General features: G+C 42.7%; 1 protein-coding gene and 1 long non-coding RNA gene across 3 annotated transcripts in view; one reads left to right on the top strand and one right to left on the bottom strand.

The window, feature by feature from the left end:
- The window catches only part of LOC108899496 (raftlin), a 95,351-nt gene that overhangs the window by 63,452 nt on the left and 5,033 nt on the right, over positions 1–26,866 (bottom strand). For both annotated transcript variants that reach the window (XM_018699970.2, XM_018699971.2), the window contains exon 2: positions 19,313–19,496. In XM_018699970.2, coding sequence (XP_018555486.1) covers positions 19,313–19,460 — 148 coding nt within the window. In that variant the 5' untranslated portion in view covers positions 19,461–19,496. The remainder of the gene's footprint in view (positions 1–19,312; positions 19,497–26,866) is intronic.
- LOC108899498 (uncharacterized) lies at positions 19,515–25,504 on the top strand. The gene is made up of 3 exons (XR_007814666.1): positions 19,515–20,005; positions 21,092–21,244; positions 24,231–25,504. It is a non-coding gene; the product is annotated as an uncharacterized LOC108899498 (long non-coding RNA).

The raw sequence follows: 26,866 nt of genomic DNA, 5'->3' as shown, positions 1-26,866 counted from the left end.
TCCCCTTTTTTAAATCCATCTGCCATGTAAGCACCTCTGAGCTGCAGCCTGCTGCATTTCCATCACTCAACACATTTAAAAATAAATGAATAAATATGAAATTAATAAGCTGAAAGATTGGAGCGCAGAGGCTCTGCACACACGCGCCGTGCACCACCTCTGGGAGAAATGGTTCGACCACATTAGCATGGGGGGAGAAAATAGCCCAGCATATATTATCCTCCCGCTGCAACTGATTTTTTTGATCCTGCTGCTCCTATCAGCCACATCTCTCACTCTGTGATATTGCCTCCGTCTCATCATTAGATTAGAGAATTGTTTGTTTCTTCTAATAGTAATGGCTCAATTAGCAGCTGATGTGTTCATACTAGTGCACAGCATCTTTAGAGGACAAAGTGTTTTATTGTCTTTCAGAGGAGAAGAAGTTGAGAAAGTGCTGCTGTGCCACTGGGGACAGGAAGTATTTATTTCTGGTGCGACACAGGCAGAACTTTCAGTACCTTTATAAGGACAACACACAGGAATGAAACAAGTGGATTTACTCTGGTGTTGAACATAATTTTGAGGTACATCAGTGTTGCCACTGGCTATAATTAGCACTTTATTAACAGTGGATCACATGAGAACTTGTATGTAAGAGCAGTAGTAATGAACCCACAGAGAATTATCAAACTCTGCCGGGACTCTGCAGGTTCATTCAGCTTTATAATGTCTTCAGGCCACAGCAGGCAGTTGTTCCCAGTGAAAAAACTCTTAAACCCCAGTTCAAACTACACAAATTTAGCCAGAAAGTGTAGCATGTCAGGATGTTTTGGTTATATCGCTGCCTTCAGGTTTGGCTCTTGAGTGCATGTTTTATTTTCTTGATCCTCCTCCCTGATGAAACACAGGGACATGAATGATGATTAGTCGGGGTGAAACTTAATTTGTGGCCTAATCTGACATGGTGACCGTTGTGATCCACTTTAGCGATTAGCTGGTGTACACAGTGGAGCGATAAGCAGCAAAGTAGCCAGCTCTTTCCCATAGAAGTTGGTAGAGACCAAAACGCAGCTAAGAATTTTGGATTTACATTCATGAGCTGGCCAGAAAGATGATAACGCTGCTCCATTTCTGTTAGATGTGTTAAATACGGGAGCTGTTTGATAAAAAGAAGATCGTGTGTCCAGGGGTAATAGAAGCAAACTGAACAACACTGTGGCCAGAAAATCAGCTGTGCAGGTTTAAATAGTCCCACTTTATGTTACTGACAAATCAAAACAAGGAGCTGAAAGATGCTAAAACACTGAACTGCAGAGTGGAGTAATAATTCTCTGCTTTTTTTGTACATGTATATCCTCGTGCACCTGCTAGTAGAGCACAAGAAACCATTGCTCCAAAGGCCCACTAGTAATCCAAAACCAGTCATTGCTGGCTATTCATAATTTTAAACTCCCTTCAGTTGTTAGTATATTTCCTCAGCGGAATTAGAAATAAAATCCTACAAGAATCAACCTGTTACAAATCTGTGCACCTGCATAAAAGCAATACAACATGAATATACTGTAATTGGCCTTTTGGAGCAGAAAGCACCACCCCACTATTCTCTCTGTGAAGTAGTAATATCGTTATTCAGTGTCCAATTAAAATGGCCTTAGTCTCCTCAGGAGCTCTCCACTCCTGCGAGGACCACCTGCAGAACCCTCGCTCGGTCTCAGCAGCCTGCCTTGAGTCATTAGCCTTCATACAGGCTCAAAATGGAAATGCCACTAACTCCTCTGTCCTCCCCACAGCCACCTCCTTTATTTTTTTCCTCTCCTCTCCCTCAGCTCCAATTTCTCACACCCCTCTGTCACAGGAGGGGAAAGTTTCTCTGCTTGGCTCCTCTGCACATTTAACCTATTTCTCTTTTTCTTTCCCCCCCCTTTTTTTTTTGCCTCCGCTCTCTGCAGGGAATCTGCTCCACTGTCTTCAACTCTTCTCTACTGCTTTTTGCTGCTGCAGCCCCCAACCCCCACCCTCCATCCATTCCCTACACTGCGTCGAGAAGTGCAAAATCTTTGAAGGGTCCTCTCTGCTCTTAACCTCTTTCTCTGCCTCTACACGTGAGAGTCTATTTTCTCTATTTTTCTCTCATCTCTTCTCCTCTGTGTCAAGACAGCAGAGCAAGCCAGGCCAAGGCAGCAGTGTTGTGATGGTGAAATGAAAAAAAGAAGAAAAAAAAACGAGCAAACCAAGAGCTTCAGTTGCTCGACAGTTGACCAGTATGAACAAAACCATATTCTACAATAATAGTGTCTCTTGTGTTGTAGAGCAATCATGCATTCAGGGCTGTACTTACATACACAGCTGCTTTGAGCAAAGTGCAAATGTCAGCATGCTCACATGCTGAGGTGCTCATGCTCATCTTGGTTTAGCTTGTTAGCATGCTAACCGTTTCTGCTTATCACTAAGTATTTGGTCATAATTCAAAGTTTTGAATTTTTGACTTGATGATGGAGCGAGAGGGAAAAGTCAGGAGATGAAATCATCATTTTACATCCTAGTGTCATGGCAGTTCATCAGATAGTTGCTGAGATTTCAAATGGCGACCAACAGATGCTAGTGTGGCTAAAATCCCAGGCTGTGCCACTGCAGCATGGAGATTTACTGTGGTATATGTAATTTTATATCATGATGGTGATATCTATTGTGATATAGTACATTATATGGATATTCTATGAGTACCATTTGGAGTAGCACTGAAATACGACTACTCTACAGATTAAGAATGATTTTGATATCACAGTAACCAAATCCCACACAATATTAAATCTTAGCTTGTGATATGATTTATTGCCCTGCACTGCTGTAACTACAACAGTAATTTTTCCTCTAAGTGTTCGATATTTTGGATATAAGGATGAAATTCCAGCTTAAGATTAACCGGGTGTCGATTAGAGCAAGAAGAAGACGGAGATTAGGTTGTAAAGTTCTTCAAGATATACCACAGCCTACATGATTCTTTTGGGTAGATTACATGTCGTGAAGACTTTGTTACATTTCATTGTTTAGGTTCCAAAGGTGAGTAAACTCTACAGTATTCTGTGGATAAAAACAGAGTTTAGGTGGGTTTACTGTCCATTATCTCCCTGCAGGGTGTGAACAGTACGTATCGACCCCTCCGTCTTTTCACCTCTCTGTGCGAGACGCATTCGGGGCACCTACTGTGTGAACCAATCTATGTCTCTCTGGTCTCTATCTTGGTTTCTCTCTCTCCCTCTCTCTCTCTCTCTCTGAGGTCCAGGATGGCGTCATTAGCAGTCAGGGCTCAGAGTGCAGCTCGCTGGAGCCCTGGGGCCAAAGCTTTGTGCCTTAATTACCCACCTAATGAGTCACTGGGAAAGTCACTGGGCCTGCTGGTGCCTTCCCCTCTCTCTCTCTCACACACACCACACACACACGTACTGTATATTCACTTCATTCCCCTTTGACTTCTATGCTTAATCACTCATTCACTCAATGGCGCGCGCACACACACGTTCACACACTTGCACTTGCTACATCCACCTAATGACTGCAGTTGTACTCACTCGCTCACTCACTCACTTACTCACCCGCCTGCTCACTCCCTCCCTGATCTACACACACACATACACACATTTATTTATTCACTCACTCAGTTGCTTGTTCAGTCCCTCAGACTTCATGCACGGCTCAGCCAGTTAAATCTGACAAAGCTTTTTAGGTGTGAAAATGACACGTCCGCACTTTTTTTTCCAGGTAGTTTTCATAAAGATCTCCATCCACACCGAAACGCCTGAACAGCTACTGTAGCAAAACTAAACAGCAGAATATTTTCCTCTTTCGTTTGGCACACGACAAACCTTTGCATCGCAGCCAACATATGGTAAAGAGCTGGACAAACGCTGCCCAGATACTCAGCTGTGGCTCAGCTGAACAAACCTTTGTTCTATCCCCTCATGCTCTCTGTGATCGCTTTAACTGTTTGAATACAGACAATTCACAAGGTAGTAGTCGCCCTCGTATACATATGTTTCTTCTTCTGTTGTCAGACATGGAAAAAGCATTAAAAGTGATTTGATCACAACTCATAGACCAGGCAGACGATATATCCTGCACTGCTGCTCATATTAAATCAAGAGAATCACTATTTTATGAACATAAAGTTGTCAAAATTAATGTAAATAGATGTTAATAACAGCTCACAGAGAGGGTTAGAGGTAACAAAAGTGCAGTTATTGAGATGAAATTATCTTACAGAGCATGATTTCTTGCACACGCACAGACTCAAGAGACACCCTCTCTCCCTGTGCCTTCACACCTCCTGCGCTCTCCCGCCTCATATTCTCACAGTAACACTCAGAGCGATGGGATCACACCTGCATGTAGAGCAGAACAGTCTGCTCCTGTTCACTTCCCAGATGCTGCGAGTGGACATGATGACACTTGCTGTGCCATCAATGTAGGACCGAGCCGCTGCCAGGCGTTGAATCCCAGCGCCCGCCATGAAGGGCTCTATTTAAACCAGCTCGACCATGAACATTAAACTAAAAAAATTAAACTAAACTGAATCATGTTTTCAGAGTAGTAGTTCATGAGAAATGGACACCTGTTCTATCAAAATCATTGCCAGATTAAGATGTGTGAGTTTGGCAGCTTTCTCATGACCTTTGTTTTCATGAACACACTTGTTTGATCTGAAGTATTGATATTTGAGTTGGATATATATTTTCTGAAGTGTGAAAAGTGACAAAAACTCTCCTTCACAAATGAAGGATGTCCACAGATCTTTACTGCTGCAGTTTGTGGTGTTGACATCGCAAACGTTCACATTTCTAGCTCAGGAAATCTTGTCATTAGGGTAATGGGCACCAAAAGGTACTGGGAGGAAAAAACAGGAGGAAAACGGTAACTAGACAACTGGTGGAGCATCTGCCCTGTGGCAAAAATTCAAAAGGCAAACCTGTGACCGGAGGAGTGAGGAAAATCTGGACATGGGAGGCGAATGAAATGCCTTTTTCTGCGCCTTCAACAACTCCTGTTAAGATGCCCTTGAGCAAGGTGCTTAACGGCCGACTGCTTTGATGGAGCTGCTGACTGGCACCAGACTGCGGCTGGACTGGGCAGCTCCTAGGTTTTCATGTCCGTAGCTGAGGGAGTGTGAAGGGCGTTGCTGAATGAGAACACACAGCAGAGCTTTTCTGGGTATATAAAGATAAAAACAAATAGCCCTGATGGCCAGCTAAATGCTAATGCAATTGCTTTCTCTTTGTCTAGACAGAGCATTTAAGGCTGCTTTGGAAAATTTCTAAATGCATATGCATCTCTCAATCTGTGTCCAGAGCTCCTGCGGAAGCTTTTACTGGAGATGGGGAGAAAAGCAAGTCAAAGTCATCTACTGTTCCCCTCGCTAAATGACTAGAACACTGTATTTTGAAGGCGCACGGCTAAATGAAAAGGCGCCAGATGTCTTGATGGGGGAAAACTACCTGTAATTTGTTCAGCCAGTAAAAAGGTTTATATATAGAAAGAAAAAGGTCTGTATCTTTTCCTTCTGTGTCGTTCTCTCTCTCCCTTTCTCTCAGATATTAAAGTATGCCTCCATCACCAGTCTTCAGGCTGACAGGAGGCCTCCAGAGTGCGTTTTGTCCGCTCGACGCCACCTCCTCCGCTGACAGCCTTCAGTTGCCTGGAGACGCCGCTTGAGAGACAAGCTGTGGTAAATGAGCAGGTTGTTGATCAAAGCCCACGATGGCTCCACTGCTGCGTTTTCAACGGTGTGGCACTCAGGCGCCGCGCACCACTCTCACTTCCTGTTCTCCGCTAAGTACAAGGAGCGGGCTTTTTCCGTACAGTACACCCTGACATTAGCCTTACGTCGAAAATCACATTTGAAGCACTTTCTGCTGAGACGTGTTGGTTTGATTGGGGGGGGGGTTCTTCCCATTAGCATTGCAAAAGAGTGCAAATTTGAATTTTAAAACATGGGGTTCTGCGATGATTAAGCTCTCTGACGGGCCTGGGATGTTTTGGTGGCACCGTGGGTCTGCCATTAGATGCTTTGTGCTGTTGATTGTGGTGCATAATTTGCTCTATATACTCTGAAGACTACAACCAAGGCAAACAACCAGTGTTATTGTTACTGACACCTTTCAGGCAAAAAACTGAGTTGAGTGTTGGAGAGGAAGAAAATCACAAGTTAGTTAGTGAGTGTTGTTATAAATTCAGAAAGAGTCTGAAACATTCGGTTTATACTCGAATGCCACAGATGACTATATGAAGTGGCGGCTGTTAAGGCAGGTGTACATGTTTGCAGGGTGGTTACTTCAGTAGCAAAACCACAATGTAAAATGTGACAGTGCTTTTAGACAGCGAGCACTTACTGTGTTCTGTATTAAATGGGCATGCACCACAGGTTGCTGCTATCTTACTCTGGTCTCATTATGAAGCCAAATAGAGCAAGTTGTAGCTAAAATTGTGGAAATGTTTTGTAATATGATGCAATTTAAATTGGAAGCTACCTAACCAACATCAGAAACCACTGAACCAGACTGTTTCCCAGATTTTATTAACTGATATATTAAAGAGCTGTACAAACTCCGAAACCAGCAAAATCAGTAGCTGCATCATGCTTGTTCACGAGAGCGGCAGCCACCCTCCCGCTCCGTGACGCTGCCGCCCACCATGGTGGAGAGGGTGCCATTGTGTTTGTTCACTTTGGAAACAATGGGGGCTGTCACAGCAACGTTTCACTGTCTGTTATCAGTCCTGTCTGGTTTTCCGGTCCTGAATTGTGCAGGAGTCTTAGTGTTGTGTGGTGGATTTGTAAGCACTGTAACCGGATTATTTCTGATGATTACTGTGTATCATTGTCATTTGCTTTTTTGCTGTATTTATATGTTTTTTAGATTAATACTTCATCTGTAAAGTAATAGTAACTACAGCTGGCAAATAAATGTAGTAGAGTACAAGTAAAGAGTATCATAACTCTGAAATACTTGGATAAACAGATTTAGTCTCATCTGATGTGTGCTTAAAGTCAACAAAGGGAAAAAGGACTGAAAAAACAAGCAATGCACACTTGGACACACACACACTTACTTTAAAACACTCTTACACTCAGCCTGAAGTCCTTGACATTCCTCTGGGCCCCCCCCCACCCCCACCCCCCGTGAGAGCTGAGCTGTGCCTACTCAATTACTACCACAGTCCTGACTGGAGAAGAACCTGACATGTCACTTCAGATACTCTGTAAGCAGAAAGCTTGTCCAAAATACGTGGCTGGGAGAAGTTCAGTGACAGTGCAGAGTGGAGGTGAGCGTGGGTGTGATCGGTGAGTGTCAAAGGTAGCTCTGGGACATCACAGTTTCACTGCTGGATGTGTTGTGATCTAGATTCAAGGAAACATCTGGGAACTTGTACTTGTCTCATTCCCCTCACTTTTCCTCTAACATCTAACTCTGACTTTTACCACATGGGATGGTAGCTATAAACGATAGCATCAATAAGAAATTAAACCTATAATGTAAAAAACCTCAGCAATCAGAGCGCCGAGGCTGAGCTGCTTGGGGACAGGGTGCAGAGTGTTTACTGAAAAGGGCAAAAAAGAAAAAAAAATGCCAACAAAAACCAGATCAAAGTTTCCCCTAACCCTCAGTGTAACACTGAGTTATGTTTCTCCTTTAAAGACTCTGCCATCCGTTAGTCTGTTCCACACTTACAAGATGAGGAGTCAGCCTAAAAATAACAACAAAGTGTGAAATGGTTCCAGGCTTGCAAATTGCTCTTGACTGTGAAACTGTACAAGGGCTCTGGTGACCTGTTTGTTGCAGAGCATAGCAGTTTAAAGTTGGTATCTGGGCCTGTTCTGCCTGGAGTCTCTGAGCACAATCCCAAGACTGAACTCAGGATTATCCTTTTTATTCCACATCTGCCAGTTCTCAGAATAAGGTCTGACTGTGAAGTATCTGGTGTGTCTCTTGTTATTCAGACTTCACCTTCACGCCTAATCCATCAATATATTTCCAGAATATATGTCCAGACGTTTACTGCACAGACAAATGCACCACCTGTCACATAGTGTATTCAAATTGCAACTGAAACACAAAGATGCAGAGGATTTCAGGTCTGTCCATCTGAAACCAAATTTACATTGTACACAGGACTCTGATCAGGTGCTAACGTGACCTCAGAGTGAATAAAGTCCTTTCAAAGTCAGAACCATAACCTACATGACCATGTAAGGCTCCAGGAAGGAAGATTATATGTGTTATTTGTCCTTTTAGTCTTGTTTTAACCTTAAAATTAAGCTAAATCTCCTCCATTTGAAATTCTTTTAATGTCATGTACACACTGCATGACTTTCACAGTCGTCAGATTGCTGAACTGTTCACCCTACAAAACTTCAAAATCGTTGTGGTTTCCACACTCCATGATCTATCAGTGACAGAGGGGGTCACAAACAGCAAGATTTTTCACCAGGACAAACCCCCAACAAGTCTGTCTGGTCCCCAAACTATGTTTTGTCATGAAAACAGACATGTGAAGGGACACAGGAATCCCCCCAGGGTTTTTCCCTCACTCTGTGTCTTACATTCTCATTGGCTGCAGGTTGTCTCTGCACTCATCGTCAGTCACAACCAGGTCACAACACAACTGTATTTAGACTCCCCCAGGTCCAGATATTCAGCCTGTTAAGATATCGTTTGGGCGTCTGTGAGGCTCTCAGATCGTGTCACAAATTGCGATCAAGCACTGATTTGCCTCTGATCTGGGACTTTTCTCTGCAGCCTCCAAAACTGTTAGTGAGTGGAAAATCAGGGTTAAAATCAGGTAGTGTGAATGTAGCATTAGGTTGAAAATAAAATTTAAAAACCTCAAACGTCCAGAGGAAAAATTTCATGCCTATTCATCTGGTAGTTGTTGAGATGTTTATGTGTAAACCAAACTGAGTAAACTACCCCTATAGCATGGCTAAATACTGACAAAACAATATATCATCTAACCCTAACTCAGACTTTGTGCTGGAAGAATATGGATGGATGGTTTTCGACAATTGAGAGTTTCACTGGGCTGCACTGGAGGGCCACGGGGAACCAGAGACCGAGCGTATGCTAATAGAAACACAGTGCTAATCCATCACCCAGTCTCTTCAGAAGTAATTAAGTTAAATTATAGACACCCCCCTGCACCCGCACCGTAATCTCCCTCCAGATGGGGACCCTGCTGAGCAACAGGTGGCCTCTCCTCATACAAACCTGCATCCCACCACTGTCATTTGAATCCTCGGAAACAATGGTGGACCCAAAGAGCCAGACACCCCGAGTGAAATATGAGACGGATGTGTAATTATGACAGAGTGAGTGTACGTGTGCGATATCTATTTCATAATTAACCACCTACTGTGCCTCTGTGACACCTGTCTCTGTCTTTTGTCTGTGATTATAACAATAGACCAACAAAAGAGATGCACACAAATGGCTGCCTCGCATTTTCATAGTTCAGAAAGTTCAAGTCATCATGTACGTGTGGGACAGAAACAAAACAGCACCTGCAAATGGGTGAACACCGGCTTGTAAAGCATACTTAGAACTCTTTTAAATTCCAGGAGTCTGAGGGGCATAATTAGAAGCTCATTTTCATTTCATCTGAGAAGATTATCTCAGTTGTGTTTAGTGCAAATTGTTGTAAACTATGGTGATTTTGCTTATTTCTTTTGTGGCAAGAAACATTATTTTTGGGTGCATTCAGACATAAAACCCAGATAAAAATGTAAAATCCTTTTATCATCTTATGGTGAAAAGCTGTAGAAATGCCTGAAACACACTCCTGATACAACTGCATATAGGTGACCACTGCACTTTAATCCCACAGCAGGTGATAGCTTCTGCACAGTGTGTTTACACATATCATCATGCAGTATAAACTCTGCCTAATCAGGGTGCCATCGCCTGTCGTCACAGATGAACAGAGAATTATACGTCCACGTTGCAGTTGAGGACGGTGAACTGATTGCTTCTCCCTCGCCTCTCTTCCATGACTGCAAATTCATCATGCCAACAAATTGCTCTCTGCATCTCATGTGGGTGTAAGTGCAATCAAAGTGTAACGTGCACGCAAATCGACCCCAATCAGCATCCTATTTTTGAATGCCACCCCTTGATGTGATGGCTTGAAAACACAAGCAGGTTTGAAGCGTCTCCATCAGTGTTTGACAATGGCTGCGGGCAAATTGTTAGTCCACAGTTGCAAGAATAAAATCGCATTAAAGGTCTGCGAGGCCACTGTATACACAGCTAGTTGAAGCATGACTCACAGAGCTGTCTAAAGATGCTCCTCTCAAAGAGTCAATTCGGCTTTGCTCAGCAAACATTTTCCATGAATTTCTCACCCCGTTTGTCAAATACACTTAAATAAAACAGCTGTGTTTTTCACTTATTGATGCTGTGAGTCCTGTAGGCCTCTCGCTGGAGAGCTGGGGGAAGACGGTCTAGTGAGGGGCGGTGCAGCAGAAAGCGGCACACTGCTTCTGCCAATTCATTCTAATGAGAGGAAACTTCAAATATGCTTTTGAAAAAAATGTCCGGCTTCCAACTCCTAACATGTCCACAGAGAAGGGTTCAAACAACTTCAGAGGCTTCGGAAGTCTCAGCTGGAGCTGGTTAATGGGAGTGGGAATAGTTCTGGCACAAGGAGAAAAGACAACCACAACTGTCTGCAAAAGGACAGTTTGGATATCTCTAAATCAGTGTGTCTCATCTATGCATGAGATCGAAAACTCACAGAAACAGACTGAGCTACGGTGTAAGAGGAAAATCAAGATGAGGATTCTGCTATTTCTGATCGATGCAAGAATAATTTATTGGCAGGATTTATCATCTCGTGTCTATTTTGGAGATGTAGTGTCTGAACCTAAAGCCTGTTAATTATGTTGTTGTCCTCACTGAGGACACAACATGCACAGCCAAAACCACACATAAGCTGTGCTGTGTTGTCTCCATTCATAATAAAAAACCTGTGCGTGCTCTAAGCCTCATCTAAGCAAACCTTTGTTTTGTTGTCACTGGTAATTACTTTAGAAAAATGAATTTCATTTAACTTGTAAATAACTGCTACTGAAAAATGACACCTATTCTAACAAAATGATTGGTGGCACCTCATAAAAAGGAAAAATATTAATGGCATGAGTCATCTTTGCTTACGAAGCTGTTGTGTTTTTGAGAACAAAAAGATATTATTTTTTGGAGGGAACTGCTGAATTTCAAGTGGCAGCAAGTTTCCCAAAATGAATTCATGACATTTTTAAACAAATGTCTAACACTTTATTTAAAAATGCAGCCTCTTTCTCTACTTGCATGTAAATTGATTTGGAAAGGACACAGAGTTTTACAGGAGGAACAGTTTATAACTTTGAACAGTGGGGAAGCAGCTGAGGATTTCATTATAAAGCTGACAAATCACAACATTTTCTTCCTCTCATGAAAAAGACTGGAAATGCTGAGGGTGTGCTTTGTAATGTCATTGTGCAAATACTCGCCGTTAGGAAGAAAACTCATAACTCAGATTTTGATGATTGTTTGTTTTTCAGTTCAGCTGAGTGATCACATGGTTCCTTTTATGAGCTGAGAAAATTATCCGACCTCTTGAGTTCATAAAGTCATTACACAGCCCCCTGAAGGAATGTCAAGTATGCATTTGCCTAAAGCTAAAATCAGGCCTGTTTATATTTCAGGTCACCATTGCACACATGAATTACATTTTAGATACTTCATGGTCTAAAAGTTTTTCCACTAACTGACATCTGTGGTTTGATGAGGAACCCAAAAACATCTTTTTGCTTTGACAACATGCTGTAGCCACCGTGCTTGGCAGGAAGTGAGGTCAAGACTGAGGTCACTTCCTGCACACTCTGCTTGTGCAGCCTCACAGGCTTCTTAGGGCGAGTGTCTAACAATAGCTGTGACCGCGTGAAAGATCCCCTGTTTCTCTCCGCACACATAAATACATTTGTTCCTCTTTGGGAGGTGCTATCGGGGGCCTGGCTGAAGGCCGGCGGAGGTGTTTTGTTAAATTTAGATTGTTTGCTCCTCTGCTGTGGAGACCCTGATTGCATTTCAACACAATCAATACTGGCATATTGGATCTGAGTGAGAGGGCAATAAGAGCCAATAAAGCTTTGAGGGGGCGCTCAGGCGTATTGTCTGTCAGGCGGGCTGGAAAACAGCGGAGGCCACGTTAGAAGAGGCAATAAGCAGACAGGCTGGATAAAAACACAGCAGTGTACAAACACATCTAAACACAAGATAAACCAGCACAGACCCAGACAAGGAGGTTCTGAGACTAAAAAGACATGTCACCAAACTACATGTGTACATACACACATACCAGACATACACACCACACACAGTCTCTATCTTGGTTTCTATCTTTCTCCCCTCATTTCCTCTCTCTTCAAGACACTCATACTCACTTACTCATCTAATGACGCACACAGTTTCTCCTCCCACATGCAGAATTCATATCTCAAAAATAAAATCCAGAGCCTGAGGATGTGTTATTTTGCCAGAAGCACTGGGATGGTTGATAACAAGGTCGATTAAAGTGGAGTCATGACTGGAATCTCAGAAATCTCCAGGGATTTTAGATTAAAATCCAAATTTCCCTGAAGATTTGCCAAACTTTAAAATGTCTCTCTGAGTCTTACTGCTTTCCTTTTTTATTTTTCTGTTATTGGCTGGCCTTCTGACCCTCCATCCTCTTACTCATCACCTCTCATCTCACACAATAAGAACTGGCAACCAGCTGAGAAACCTGTAACACTCTCATTGTGCAGGCCTGAACAACCTGAATCAAATCATGAGGAGAATATTTTTCTCTGAGCGAGGGAAATTGCATTTACTGCAACAGCATACACAGACTGGAAACTGAGTTCAGTTAACTGCAATAACAAAGCCTTCAGACACAGGAAATAGTCTGCTCAGAATACGAAACATTACAAGGAAAGCTAATCTTAAACATACTGCTGAGAGGGAGGGAGAGAGGGAGGGAGAAAGAGGAAGGAACCGAGCAGAAATCTGCGTTTCCTGTTGCTGAAAACTTTGTCAGCAGATGCAGCCGTTTGAAGCTTAACGAATGGAACCTGCTGAGCTCTGGCTCTGTCACACGCCTAAAATGCTGCTCTGACATCTTTGTCTCAGCAAACGATGGCTTGGCATTTTGCTGCCTGAGTGGCTCGAAACAATGCAAGTAGCACCTACTTAGTATGCCACTAACTATGGATGGAGGCAGAAACAAGAGGCAGCGACACGAGTCTGAATTTGTACTGTCAGCTCGGACGGCGGCTGATGCATATTTCATGCACATTTCTGGAAGATTCCACAATTTAGCAGTAATCACACTGAGTACCTTCATCAGGAGCGCTCAGTGTGCGGTGACAGGCCCCGTTCCGAAGGAGGTCCAGGTTATTAATTCTGTATTTTCCAATACATAATCACCGCTTGCCCGTTTTGATTTCTCAGAGCATCAGAAACACATTCCCCATTCAACTCACTTCAGCCTGCATCTAATTTACAATCATGTTTTGATTTGAGCTGCGCAGCCACACCCTGGGCAGCAGGAATATAATGGAAATATAATGTAAAAACCAGATGACCGTGAATTCAGTCTTCAATGTCATTCTCCCCTTCAATGACTGCGATTCAATTCCACCTCTCAAGCTGAGGAGGCCAGGGGATAAATCCCGGCTCCCCCGCCATCCAAGGACTAATCTCCCCTCGGAAAGCCACTCCGGCGCGTAGCGTTCCTGCTGACCTCTCCTGCAGCTCAGCCTTATATCTGAGTGAAGTGATGTGGGGGTGGGAGGGGGAGGGGGAGGCTGCTCCTGTGTGTCACTCACCTGCCGCCACTGCTACAGCTCATATTAACAAGGGGACTTGGGGCTCTGGGGGTTTTGCATATAAATGATGTGTCTAGTTTCCAAGATGATATCAAGCGGTGTGTGTCTGGGCCTGTGTGTGTGTGTGCAGGCCTCACATGTCTGTTCCCAGGCTTTGATGTCAAGGGCGACAACTTTATATTTCCAGCATTCCCAACATGCCTGATGAGGATGCAACGTATTGAGCATGTTTTCAATTTTTCATTCCTCCTGACATTTTAAACATTTTAAAATCACATTTTGGGAAATAAGATTCACGCCACACACCCCTGAGTCTGTTGCGCCTGTGTTTACGAATGAAATGGCCTCTTTCCACACCATGTAACACAGCAACAGCGAGGCGCTTTCTCAGTTCCCTGTGGGGTCATGATCTCAATATCAAACAGACTCTCCGTTTTTGTTTTTCTGCAGCTCTTTCAGAGGTGAATGAATGGAGCCAGAGTGACCATGAAGCTGAGCGCGCGCTCCAAAAATGATACGGCAACACGAAGCTACAACTCATTGGTGGGCTAATGCTGATATTTAGTGCAGAGGAGGTTTATTACCTACAGCTTTCCACCGATTTACTCTTCCTTTCATCACTGTTTCTGCAGTGAAAGGTGTTATTTTTGTACATTTGGTGGCTGGTTAGTAGCCTGCAGGGCCATTGTGGTGGCAATTGCAGAGAGCTATGATCTAACACTGTAGCAAGAAATTATTACAAACATTATTCACAGTGCAGTAGTCAGAGTGAAGAGAGCTCAACAACACTAGGACGTACTGTATTTCCCAGGAGGAGAGAGGTGAAGGGGAAGCAAAAAGTGAGCCTTAATTTTGTCCCCATCTTATACATGCTGGTGCAGAACACATCCCTGCTGCTTCTGCTGTTTCTGGTGGCTACATTATTTTATTAAGAAAGGTTTTCTGCTCATTATGCAAAATTTTGTTATAAAAGACAGTGATAATGGTTCCTGAATTAGAAGTTAGCAAAAAAGAAAAAGAAAAAAAGAAAAAGAAAAAATCCTTTCACAGTGGCTCCTGTTTTGCATATGACAATGTAATTATTTTTGATGCTGCTAACTGGAAATGGAAATGTGTTCAACATGCTTATTATAACTCAACAGTGCTGGAGAGTAACAGAATACAGGAACAGCGCTATGTATCTATAATACAAAATATGAGTAACTGTATTTAGTTAAATATGTAGAAATCAGAATACAGTTTCATTCTTAAAATCAATAGATTACTTTTTTCAGCTAAAGTAGTTATATTTAGTTGAAGGCTTGCTGGTCAAATTGCCTGCCTAGCAAGCTAACAACTTAGCCAAAATGCTAGTTGATGACATATGAGCCTGTTAGCATAGTAGCTATCTTGCTAAGCAGGTCTAGCTAACAAACAACCCACCAAGTTGAGACCAGCCAATTCACAGCATGCATGTTGTGTACTATAGTTTTGGCCAATTATCCTATATTCAGTAATATATATATACCTACTTAAATGTCTGGGAACTTTAACAACTGTTTGAGAACTAGGCTACAGCTTTTTGGTATGTGAACTCGCTTCCCCGCTTTTGCAGCACTGAAGATTTACGTTATTGTATCTTTTTCACACATTAAATGTGTTGTAAAACAGACAAAATAAAAACAGCCTTTTCTGCTGCTATTTTTTTTTTTTTTTATCTTAAGAGGATTAGTTGCAAGACAACAAACTGAAAACAAACCGTTCTATGGAACTGTAAATTCACAGTTTTATTTTACATCTTGTTTTCTGGTTTTTCTCTCTAACATAATGCTGTGGAAAGGAGGAAGGAGGAGGAGAAACTGTGTCTTCCTCCCTTTTATCAGCAGTATTGTGTGAAAGCCACATTCAATTGCAGTCGCATGCAATAAGAATGTAAGACAATGTTGACATATGTTACAAGAATATGTTTTTAGAATTATTATTAGAAGAAATGTAATTCTCACTCACACAGCTGACTGTTTTTGAGAAAAGTTATGAGTAATGACTCAAATTATGGAGTAAAAAATGATTGCCAATTTTTGTTGCAACTCACACCTCAATCTGTATTTATGTGCGAGCCCTACAGCTCTGCCAGAGACTATTTTCATATTCATAATCTGTCTTAAATATTTTAAAGGCTTCCTGCAGAATACGGCCAGACACATGAATCATTACCTACACTTACACACCTGGTACAAGGTAATTATAGCCATGAGTAAGACACTAACCTTTCAACCTGAAAATCTGCTGATGCAGTGAAATGATACAGCCACTGGGGCCACAGCCACAGATTCAAACTTGATGTGCTCTGATGGAGAACAGGCAGACACACACATACGCATGCACACACATACTTTAAGGGATGAACAACAGTAAAACGTCAGACAAAGGCGTACTGACAGTGACAGAGTGACAGAGAAAGAGGAAACTGATTACAGTAAGGACAAACCCCCACCATTACAGAACATACTCGTAGATAATAATGTGGCCACAAGCCAAAGAAACACACACTAACACACAGTTCAGCAAAAGGCAGGCACCAGTCTCGCCCCCCCCCCAGCCTTTGTGTCAGGTCCCGTACGAGGGAGGATGGAAAAGCCCGCCTGGCCCGCAGACACCCACGTTCCCCCGGCTCCTTCATCCATCCAGTCCAGTCAGCCTGACAAACTAATGGAGACTAATCAACTGTCAGGCTGAACACAGTGCACACTACATCTCCCGGCTTCCCGTACCATCCCCCCTCCTTTCTCCAACCCCCCACCACCACCACTCCCAGTGCCGCCACCAAACTCCCCTCCCACCATCATTTCAGCTATAACTGTCATGAGCAGAAATAACAGAGTGATAGCTATATATAGCTCCCCGACTCCTCCCTGACCTGGTGCACACACATACACAAACACACATAATGTCTTCCCTGAGCACATTAATTTTCCATTCACTCACCTTCACCTTAATGACCCCTATTATATATTTAACCTTAATTTAATCCTAGTTCTACACCTAATCTTAAACTAACCTTAACCTTAACCCCAGTGCTGTTGTCTGTCTTCAAGCAGCTATCAGCTGCTTAAGTCTAAAAGTTGGCAGATGACATGGCACTCTACTTTGTAAATCAATATATTTGACAGCTTCTTGCCCCTGGTGGAAGGACGGAGCTCAGTGTGTTTACAGGCAGTCTGGTAATTTGATTATAATCAGCACAAGCACAATACTTCTGATTATTGCAACTGTCATTTAAACACATGGTTATTTTACTAATAGTCTAATAATGGAGTTAGATTATTCCTAAATAACTCTGGCTTTAGTCTGCTTTCTTTCTTTGTTCTGTTTCTGTTGCAGCCAAAATGTCATGGGAGTGAAGTGGAGGCAAAGCACTGTGTCTGAAAAATGAATGGCTGTGGAAGAAGAGGAAAGGGCTTTACTTTCTGATGCATTAACAAAATGTTAAAATGAACTGCATCAAGGTAATACTGGTTGTTTGAAAGGCTCTGTGAATTCATTAATGTGTACATCCCAGGTAAAGAACCAACTTTAGTGCCTGTAAACATACTGAGTGTGTCCGTATCAGCGTGCAGCCATGCTAATGAATGGGAGTCAATACATAAACTTTGTTTCTGAAAGTTGGTTCAGACGATAAACACTGACATATCATCACCTTTTAAGTCGTGTTTCTGTCCAGCCGATTAATTTAGGTCCAATATTCGCTCTCTTTTAGCTCTGGTTTTGGTCTCTACCAGCTCCCATGTTCATGTTTAGTATGTTTGGTGCTGAACAGTGAGGTTTATCAGTGCAAACATCTGTTTGCTGTGGGTGAAAGTGACGCTATAAGAGGGGGGACAGTGAACCACAGCAGTAAAGTTTTAGCGAGCTGAAACTCACCATGAAGCTCCTTAAAACTGAGTGGAGCTGCAGAATTCAGGTGATTATTCTTTGTAGATTCATCCCTACAAGCGAGCTCTCCCACTTTGTTTTCACAGTCTCTAGAATTTGACTGAAAAAAGTTGCCTAAATCTGTGTGATAAATGATTTTTATTTCATTTAACCTGATTTAACCTAACCTGATCTAATATCGTACCCACCCTAAAACTGTTCTAAATTTTAAAGTTTATCTTAAACCCCAAAACTCTTCAGGCAAACTGTCAGTTTTTGTTGGAAAATTACGTCCTTTTAAGTTTCAGACACAACGGCACAAACATGCATACTTTCCTATACACATCAACAGACAAAGAAGCCCCCGAGCTGTTAGTTTAGGTCTAGGCATCTCAGGAAATAACGCCCACCTTCCATCTCATAAACACCTCAGCCTGAGTAGAGGAAGAAGAGAAGGGGGTTCTACCGGCCTTTTCTCTTTGTGTATGTGTGTGTTTGCTCTGCATCTGTGTGTGTGCATCAGTGGAGGGATGCTATCTTCGCAAAGGGAACTGATTCATTTCCATATTTTCATGCACAGCACAGGGAGCCGCAGATTCTGTTAGACTGTCAGCAACATCTTTAACTTGTTTACTGCTCACCAGACTGGTTTGCAGCACAGAGCCCAGTCAGGTCGGCGTCTCACCTACTGAAAGCGCACTGAAACTATAGCCAAAACATGGTTCTGTGACCTTGAACAACACAGTCTCTCCACCCAGCGGGCCACCCTTTACTTTGTTTGCATCCCCTATTAGCAGTTAGGACTTGGTGCCATACATAATTGATGACCACCAGCAGGATATTTGGCATGGATTGGGCAGGAAAATTCTATATCATTAGCACAATGTGAAAGCATGACTGACTAATTGTGAGAAAAGAAATTACAATGGCTGCTGCTATATAGGGAACAAGCGCTAATTAACGCTCCATCATTTCAAGAAAATCCTGATGAAAATTACAGCCAGTGTAGGTTATTCCATAAACATGAGTGATATATTTCTTCTGCATCTGAATGCTTAATGTTTTTCTGCTGGGGATATGCAGGTATAATGGCATTTTCAGAGGGGGTGTAGACAGATTAATCACACTGAAGGTAGCATTATTCTGTAAAATACCACACACAGCATAGAGTTGTAGATTGCAGTGCAGCTCAGGCTCTTGCAAAACTTGTGAGGCACATTGTTGTCTTATTATGCAGAGGTATGATGCAGCAAAATGGCAAATGCCTTGAGCTATTCATATAATTTCTACTGTGCCTGTGGAAGGGGCAATATTTTATATTTTACGACCCCACAGCACAAAAGGACTATAACATATCTGCAAAAGGGGGCTGTGGGAATTATTGATCAATAACAACAATTGCAAGGATGAGATTTCTGGCTTGGGGATTGTGATAGAAACCTATAGATGGAGACATGGCTTGTCTTTGTGCTTGAAGGCTCACAATAAAGTCACAGTCACAGTTTTGTTGGTGTCACTTAAAAGCAGAACAGTAGAAATCCTTACCGTCTTTGCCGATCAGAAAGTCCAGGTAGCGGTAGGTGTAGGCCACGCCCACCTTGGTCTCCACCTGTGGTCTCTTCAGGGTGGAGTAAATCTTCCCTGGACTGTTCTCCTCCGAGGTCGGTTTCATCTTGCGCAGCCCGCAGCCCATGGCTCCACAGTTTGTCAGTCACTCTGTGCACAGATCCTGCCAGCCAGACAAAACAGACTGAGACAGTGTTCCATTCACTCTGTGTGTGGCATGTGAGTAAGTTGCAAGTTTGGCAAGTTTTAGCTCTTCAGCATTTTTGCTGATCTTTTAAAAATGTTTCTGTACAGAGTATATATATATACATAAATTACAGAGTGTATATATATAAAAATCGCGATAAAACCGCTCCTCATAGACATATAACACATGCTTGATAATAACGTCGATAGAACTCATTCCACCAGCGTTCTGACCGGAAATATGAAAAGCCAATGATAATGAGAATAGCGCCGCGCTGAACCAATCATGTGGCTGGAACACAGACACGTCAGGTTAGGTTGACGCACAGAGCGCAGGCGTAACAGAGGATTAGCGCATGTGCTAATGTTTTGGCTACTGCCGAGAATCAGAGCGACTCACACTGCCTCCGCCGCGCTGTCGCTCTGCCCTCCGTTTTCATCAAGTATCTAACCCCACAGTTAGTTTTGTGGTTTGGTCATTTAAAGGTAAGATGTGGTTGTAAAGTTTACAGCCTGTTGCTCTGTTGCTCCTGCAGTGCTCTGTGTGAACTGTGAGGCAGCTAAAAAAAAAAAAAAAAAGTGTAACAATTTGTCCACTGACATTCTGTGAGTTGAATCAGGGTCTTTCCAACTGAGGCATCAAAAACTGACCTTACGGTATCTTCACATCTCAGGGGTAAAAAGGAACCTCTAAGTTTGACAGAAATCGTGATTTGATGTATATCGAAAATAATCTAGTGAGTGTTAAGTGACTACAAGTGAGTACATACACTTAATATGTACAAATATGTGTTAGAAAATTATACTTAAGCGAAAGCAGTCATCATATAGAATGGCCACAGAATGTTAATTATTATGTATATTAATTAACATTACAGATGCATTAGCTTGCCATGTAATCTGTCATAATGCATCACATTTCAGAAACTGATGATGTATCCTTTGTGTAAAATCTTAATTTTTAATATAAAGAATGCCTGCAGGTGTCAAATAAATGCAGTAAAATAGTGATATGTAGTGGAGTAAAGTAGCATAAAATCAAAAAACACTTTCCTCGCCGTGAGTATCACTGGTTGAGGGTCAGTTTAACCTCACTGTGACATACTGTACTCACACAGACATGTAAACACTCACATGTATGAAAGCAAACATTCATACTCTCAGATATTCCGTGATTCCTTTGGGATTTCAGAGGGAAAACCAATAAAGGAGAACATGCTGGATAAGCGTCTGTAAATAAATAAATAAACGCGACTAAATGAGCTTGATTTTTCACGGGTTCCCTCTCCCTCGTTCCCAGGGAGACCAAATTAACAGAGACAACCATAGAGAAAGAGGAGGCCTTAAAGAGCCGGCGCTATGGACGCCACCTCACCCCAAATGGTTTGTGACAGCATCGCTGTCTCTCTCCAGTGGCTGCGTTTGGGAGCAGGTGACATCCTATTGTGTCCCGCTGATTAAACTCAAGGATGGATGGTTGGATGGATGGATGGATGGCGGGGGGTGCCCTCCCCTCCCTTTCCAACTCGACTGATGAGGAACCCTCTCTATTATGCTCCCTTCTAATTACAGTACGTTGCGGGGCCTTGGCCGGAGACGACGAATCCGAGCAGGCTGTCGCTTCAGAGACGACAGGACAGGAAGTGAGGAGGGGCGGAGGGCTGCGATGTAGGAAGGAGTGGGAGGCAAAGTAGGAAACGAGCAGACGGGTGCTTCGTTAATGAGGTGAGTGGCAAGAATGGAAAAGGTGAGAATCAATCAAGGGAGAAAGAGGAAATGGGGGTGGCCGGGTTGGAGATTGTTCGTCGGAAAAAGGGGGGGTGGGGGGGAAGGGGTGGGGGCAGTGGGTAATGCATGGCAAGTAGAGTCTGGAGAGGGAAAAAAGCTTGCAATTAGAGTCCGTTGAATAGAAATGGGAGTGATCAACATATGACAAGGGAGCAAGGAGAAAGAGAGTGAGAGATGAAGCGAGAGATTCATTACGGTTGTCACGAAAGCCAGTATTTCCAGTGTCACGTACATGAATGTCTTTGTTTGGCTTTGTGAATCTCAACATGCACCACAATCATATCTCTGCAAGCTTCATAACAGCTCCCTGAAATGGACCGCGGGCTGATGGACTTGTGATTACTAATAGAACACACTGAGTCCCGCTCGCTGCAGGCCTCTCAGTTTGTGTGTTTAATGTTTCAAAGGCCTTATAAATGGTTTGTACGTGTCAAAGATGTGCTGAGGAGTTGTGTCTTTTGCCTCCCAGCACGTGCCAAGCAGGACTAATGTCTTGCTTCTGTTTTCAAGAACAAAAAAGCCAAACACAATCTGCAGGAGCTGGTTTAGTCAAAGACCCTAAAAGCGCTTCAGTCCCCTCTTAAATTGTCACTCAGGACTGCGTTGCACTGCGCTGCAGTTCACCACGCAGCATCACAAATGACTCTGGCATCAAAGAAAAACAGGGTTAAAAAAAAACAGCTTGAATTTTTCCAAGTCTTAGATTTTCATTGTTGCCTACAGTTACTTGTAAATAGCTTTTATCATTTCTCTGCCTACCCCGGAGAGAGAAGGAACAACAAGAGGGAAGGCGAAGCTCTGTCATGTAGTCTACAAGAGATGGAGAAGAGGTAGTCAGAACAATAGGATAGGGGGGAGGTTGAGGGAGGGGTGGGGAAGAAAAACAAAGTGGATGAGCAAAAAATGGAGGGGCTTGTATTTGCATAGCTCCTTGAGACCAGATAGGAGGCGAAGGCGAGTATTTTTAGAGCTGAACTGACAGAGAAATTGTGAGATGTTTATGATTTATAATTTTTTTTTTGAGTCAGTTTCTTGCCTCAAACCTTCCCTCTGTGGCAGGAGCTCCGGGCAGTTGCAGCCCCCCCCCCCCATGCCCCACCTCACCTCATCTATCGTGGTTTTTTTTTTTCTGAGATTGACAAGAAGGGAGTCAGGGATGCTTGACGGGGTAGACAGACACTGGGTAGCTATGGAAAAAAAAAAACAGGAAGAGGGCCATTGATTTCCCTTTTGCTGAATTAGCAACGATCCTCTTGCCATTTTGTTCTATCTTTTGTCTCTTGCTAATGGCATTTTGAGGTTTTATTCGATAAGAGGGTTTATTCGATAAGATTCCCTCCTCGTAAGCCGGGATTGACGTTCAGATGCTTTGTTGTAGCTGGGATGCACTTAGCTTTGGCCCTCATGCCCAAAACATCCCACAGCACTTTGTATTGTGCTGAATGTGAGAGACAACATCTGAGACGTGCTTGTCTCCACTGCTGCGTTTTGTCGTCACTCAACAGTTTGTCAGTTCAAGGTTTGCTCTGTTTTCTCTGCTCAAATTGATCACCGGGGTCATTGCCTGTTGCTTCTCAAGAGATTTGACACATTATTAAAGCCAAAATAATTGATTGTACCATCACTCAGGGGCAGAAGAACTCTGCTGAAAGCTGAAAAACACAAGGCCCTGACATATTATCACCTTATAAAGTAATTATGGCTAAACAGTTGCTTACTTACACATTAGCAATCATCGTAACTAATACAGGTCCAATAGTAATTCTCTTTTTAGTTTGGTTTTGGCTTTAGATGCTAAAAGCTCCAGTAGGTCCACTCACTAGCTGCTAACTTCTTGTTACCGAAAACTATGCTAAGAGAGGGTTGTTCTGAGTAAAATATCTGGATCCTTAACTGCTAAAGTTAGACACCAGCCTTGTCTGTCTGGTATTTGGTGTACAGTAGGTAGCGTCCAGCTAATTTATCAAAACGTTTTTATGGTGAGAGCAAAAACTCGTAAAACCAAAAATTGAGCAGTCCACTGTGCAGATTGAAATACTGACTAGTGGAGCTTTAAACTGTGCCGTTGTTCTAATGAGAAATCAGAGCGTTACAGTCTTTCCTCTCATGGTGCATCAGTGTGGTAGATGATCATACACACATATCAGGGCAGCGACTGCACTGAATGGTTTTCCTTAATGTCGTCTGACTGAGATCTTCTCCATATTACAAGACCACGTTACAAGGCTTTGATAGCAGCGATGCTGAGATCAAACCCAGCAGCATGGGAAGCTTCAGAGTGGATTAATGGAGGAAGACATTAATTAGGACACTGTGTTCTTGTGTTCCTCTCCATGTAGTCTCCCTTTTAAGCCCGCTCTCTCTCCCTCACACTGTCTCTTTGCCTGCCTTTTTTTCCAGACTTTTGATCTTTTTAATCTGACAAGTAAATTGGAGCACTGGGCTGCATTTGGTGGGTGGGTACTGAGGGTCCAGCATCATCTATAGTTTATTGTGAGGAGTAGTGTCAAGGGGCTCTCCAAGGAAAAGTGGTGAGAGAGACTGACCTCACAGAGTGGAAAACAACAGCGGTGCTGGTTGTTGGCTGTAATGCTTCATTTGACCCTTGTTTGCGTTGTTGACAACCAACTGTGGTCATGTCCTCTTGAGAAAAATGTCAGAACTGGTTATTCTTTGCAAGTCCAGAAATAAAGTTGGAAGTAGTGAAGGGAGGGAATCACTGTGGATCAGTGCGACTAAACTCAGAAGACTGTGTGGTTCACATTCTGTTTCCTACCCACAGTTATCACTGGTTTCTTGTATACATGAAGGCGATCGTTCTCTGAGCTTAATCATGATGTTTTAGGGTCCTTTAACATCTGCAGCTCCAGACTGAGGAAAAAAAAATACAGTTTTTGTTTGTTGTAACTCATTTATTGAACAGTTGTGCCAGCTGTCATCCATCCTATATGGGCCCGCGTGGGGAAATCAAAACTTCTGGAGACTGAAGAGCAAGTCATGCTGCACATCTCTCATCTGATGAGCTCATGCAGAAATAACGGATCATGAGTACTGTTTGTCGAGACTGTAACTGGACCTTATGTTATGTCGTGTATAACGATGAATAGAGAAGAACTCTTTCTTTATGCACATTTATACTGTAATATTAAAACTTTACTGTGTGGTTGCTACATTTCACTCATTTTTTATTGGGGAACTGCTAAAACAGGCAAGTAGGACACACGCTCAACACACTTCTGACTTAAATCATTTTTCTTTTTGATGCATCAGGGAATATCCCTGCACTCGTGTGCTTAAGTGTAGGTGTTGCCATTGTTTCCAAATTACTTTGCATAAATATAGTTTGTAGCCTACAGTATAACAGTTCAGCAGATGGATTTGTAAGGTAGTTGAGCATCTGAAATCAGGCTAAAATAAAATATCTACTGTCATAAAATCATGTGGTCGGTATGCTTTGCTTTCAGACCACAAACATGTCAAACACACACCAGAGTTCACTTGAAACCATAGCAAGACCCTTCCTTTTCAGACGGGTGCTCAGTCTGCACCAGATTTCAACTAACATCATCTGAATGAACTAAACAAGCAAACTCGCAGAGCGTGAATTGAAGCAAATAGGTGTGAAAGCATTTTTTGGTTTGTTTGTTTTTTACCAGACCTTTTCTGGAACAGGCACTTACAAACAACCCATTTGGAGGAAAGGCCACAGGACACACAACAAGTGTGTCTAATAGGCTATAACCTCGAATAGTGAAAATGTCCTTCACTAACTCTTTGAGCCTCTGCCTCAGTCTCTGCCGCTTCAGGTGATGGCCTCAGTTAAATGCTTGAAAATGTTAACGCACTACAGCTGGAAACCCCCCACTCCTCCCTCCTTCCTTCCTTGCTTACGTATCACCTTGAATCTTTAGCTAAGTTGGAAAACAGAGAGGATGGAAAAAAGAGGGACCATGCAGAGAGAAAGAGAGGAAAAAAACAATGGACCCTGAGGCAGGATGTTAATGCTGTAACCTTTAGTGATTAGACAGTCCTTTTAAGAGAGGGAGCTACATGTGATTTACAGGACCCTTTTATTCAGACTCAATCCACTGCAATAGAAAGTTAGCTTACCAGTCAGCTTTTTACCCACTCTATACCTGTCATCATATCATGACAAGACATAAAAAGCTCACCTATCTAGCTCACTTCTTTGGCTAAAAAAAAAAAAAAAAAAAAAAAAAAGACTTTTCGGGCCACAACAGGCAACTAAATGGACAGAAAAGAAGTTTCTACTGACACTTAAATATTTACAGTATTTTCTCCATGAAACTGGGTCGCTGTTGGAATCAATTTAAACTGAGCGTCATCTCCCGCAGAAGTTTCCCTCTGTGCTCTGTGTGACAACAGTAGCGAGGCCCTGGACAGATGGCCAGAATTTACAACTGGAGCCTGTTGCACTTTTGATGGGCTCCTGCAGTAAACAAGCGTGTACTGCCTGTTGCTCACAGACGAATGCAGACTGAGAAAACACATGCAAAACAATCAGTCCATTTCTGTTAATTATAAAGATCAAAATGCACCACATTCTTTGCTGCACTACAATTTCATGCTAGTTTTACGTCTGTAACACCACCAATCTGAATAGGCAATTGCTTTTAGGGTCTTCAGTTGAAAGGAAAGTTTCATTGTATCCTCTAGGAATGTTAAAGGAGGAAGTCAATCCTGTTCTCATAAACACTAAACCGTTTGCTGGTAAAATGTCACGGCTCAACAGATGAAGTCCACAGGGTGGGTCATGGTTAGTTCAGACATGTTTCTAATAACAGCAGGACAGAGACGAAGTTTCAGACAGCAGGGATTACAGCTAAGAAGTTGGAAAAAATTACTTGAGCAATAACAAGTCCAGGGGATACAGTCAAAACTAAGTACCCACGATGTTGTATTGTTGACATTTAAGAGATAAGAGATTTCACCGAGTTACAGAAGTTAGTGAAGCAGACGCTAACACAGATATAATGTCATTGCTTCGGCTCTCTATTGGTGAAAATTAAATTAAATGGATATTTTACTGTAAAAAGGAAACAAAGAAAGCTTGAAGTTTTGAGAGCCTGCACATTATAAAAGGAGTGCACCATGGAACATTTCTACATTGAAAATGCTGTAAAAAGGTTTAAATTTTAGATATTTTGGATATTTGAAACCCTTATGCACTCCCAATGAGGAGGCCATGGGTGCCAAAGGTGGAATTGCTTTTTCAACTCACTGAATTTGTTATATTTGCTTTGAATGCCCAAGGATGATACATAATGGCGAGCTCACAGGAGGAAAAAAAAGGGAAGATGAGAGGTGATGAGTGAGGCAGAGAGAACAGGCGAGTAAACAATAGTGTCTGTCTGAGATTTTCCGCCGTTTCAAGGCTTTGGGTGGCTCCTTGGCTCCCTACGGCCTCGGCCAACCTCGTCTCCGTACAGTCTCAAGGCCCAGTTACAGTCCGTCCACACACACACACACACACACACACCACACACACACGCTCATTGAGGGAGCTATTGCCATGGGAACCAACCCCTCTATGACTAT

This window comes from Lates calcarifer, linkage group LG15 (genome assembly GCF_001640805.2).
Source record: "Lates calcarifer isolate ASB-BC8 linkage group LG15, TLL_Latcal_v3, whole genome shotgun sequence".
Classification (NCBI taxonomy): Eukaryota; Metazoa; Chordata; class Actinopteri; family Centropomidae; genus Lates; species Lates calcarifer.
The sequence above is the reverse complement of the archived record's forward strand: the minus strand, read 5'-3'. Positions and strand labels throughout refer to the sequence as shown.